At 67.5% G+C, this 1,015-nt stretch overlaps 1 protein-coding gene across 1 annotated transcript in view; it reads right to left on the reverse strand.

The window, feature by feature from the left end:
- Window positions 1-197, reverse strand: part of MXD4 (MAX dimerization protein 4) — a 73,063-nt gene extending 72,866 nt beyond the window's left edge. Inside the window, exon 1 of the mRNA XM_014446455.2 lies at window positions 132-197. Within this exon, the coding sequence (XP_014301941.2) occupies window positions 132-197 (66 nt within the window). The remainder of the gene's footprint in view (window positions 1-131) is intronic.
- Between the last annotated feature and the right edge of the window lie 818 nt (window positions 198-1,015).

Here is a 1,015-nt window from a genome sequence, read left to right on the forward strand (position 1 = left end):
AGCGAGCACCATTGCTGAGCGTACTTCTCTGTGGTGAGAGGAGGGTGGGGGTCGTGGGCAGATGGAGCTGCGGGGTTCTACCCGAATTCTTGCCGTGATGATGGGCGCGGCCCCGGGATCTGGTGGCCCACCTGTGTGGCTCCGAAGCCCCGGAGGTTGTTCTTTTTCTTAGGGGAGCAATGCGCTGCCCTAATCATCAGGGAAGCTCATGTTCAGGGCAGGCCTCCCAGAATGCACGGGGGTGGGGTGTCCTGCAGACTCTGGTGCCAGCCTGCCCCCCGCCCCCCACAGGACTCCAAGAAGCTGCGCCTGCGGTGCTCTTCCCTGATCCGCCAGAGTCCGAAGCTGACCTTCTACAAGGTGAGGGCTGCTCCTGACCGGCCGATGGGTGTGGGGGTCCCTGAGCCCCCACCTCTCGCCTGTTCTGCCCCCTGGGGCTGGAGGGCCAGAGCAGAGGCCGTGAGCACAGCCCTCCCGTCCCCACAGAGGGAAGTACTTGGGCGGGGGCAGAGGTGGGGGCCGGAGGGCGAGGCCCTGGCTGCCCCCGAGGCACCCCATCACAGCCCACCCCTCCGCCCGCAGCCCAACGAGGTCCCGGTGAAGCTGAACACGACGGCCATCCTGCGGGAAGAGGCCCTGTACCAGCGGCAGGTGGAGAAGGAGCTGCAGAGGTGGGGGCAGGAGGAGGAGGGCAGGCCGGGGGGGGGGGGCGCCCAGCAGGCTGGTGTCGGGGTCACAGAGGCACCCTAGAAAGACCACCTCGGCTCAGTGAGGGAGGCGCTCTGGGTGGAGCAGGCTCAGGAGGCAGCGGCCCAGCTTCCGGGAGCCCCTCCCCTGAACCACCAGCCGCAGCCCCTGTTCTTGCCCCAGAAACAGGGCTGTGGGTGGGAGTGTGGGTGAGAGACAGACAGGTGGACAGAGGGATGGTGCCGGACAGACAGGTGAGTAGAGAGGAGATGGAGGGGGGTGGGAAGATGTGGGTGGAGGGCCGGTGTGCAGGTGGCGGGGCTGCTGG

Source organism: Myotis lucifugus, unplaced genomic scaffold, assembly GCF_000147115.1.
Source record: "Myotis lucifugus unplaced genomic scaffold, Myoluc2.0 scaffold_540, whole genome shotgun sequence".
Classification (NCBI taxonomy): Eukaryota; Metazoa; Chordata; class Mammalia; order Chiroptera; family Vespertilionidae; genus Myotis; species Myotis lucifugus.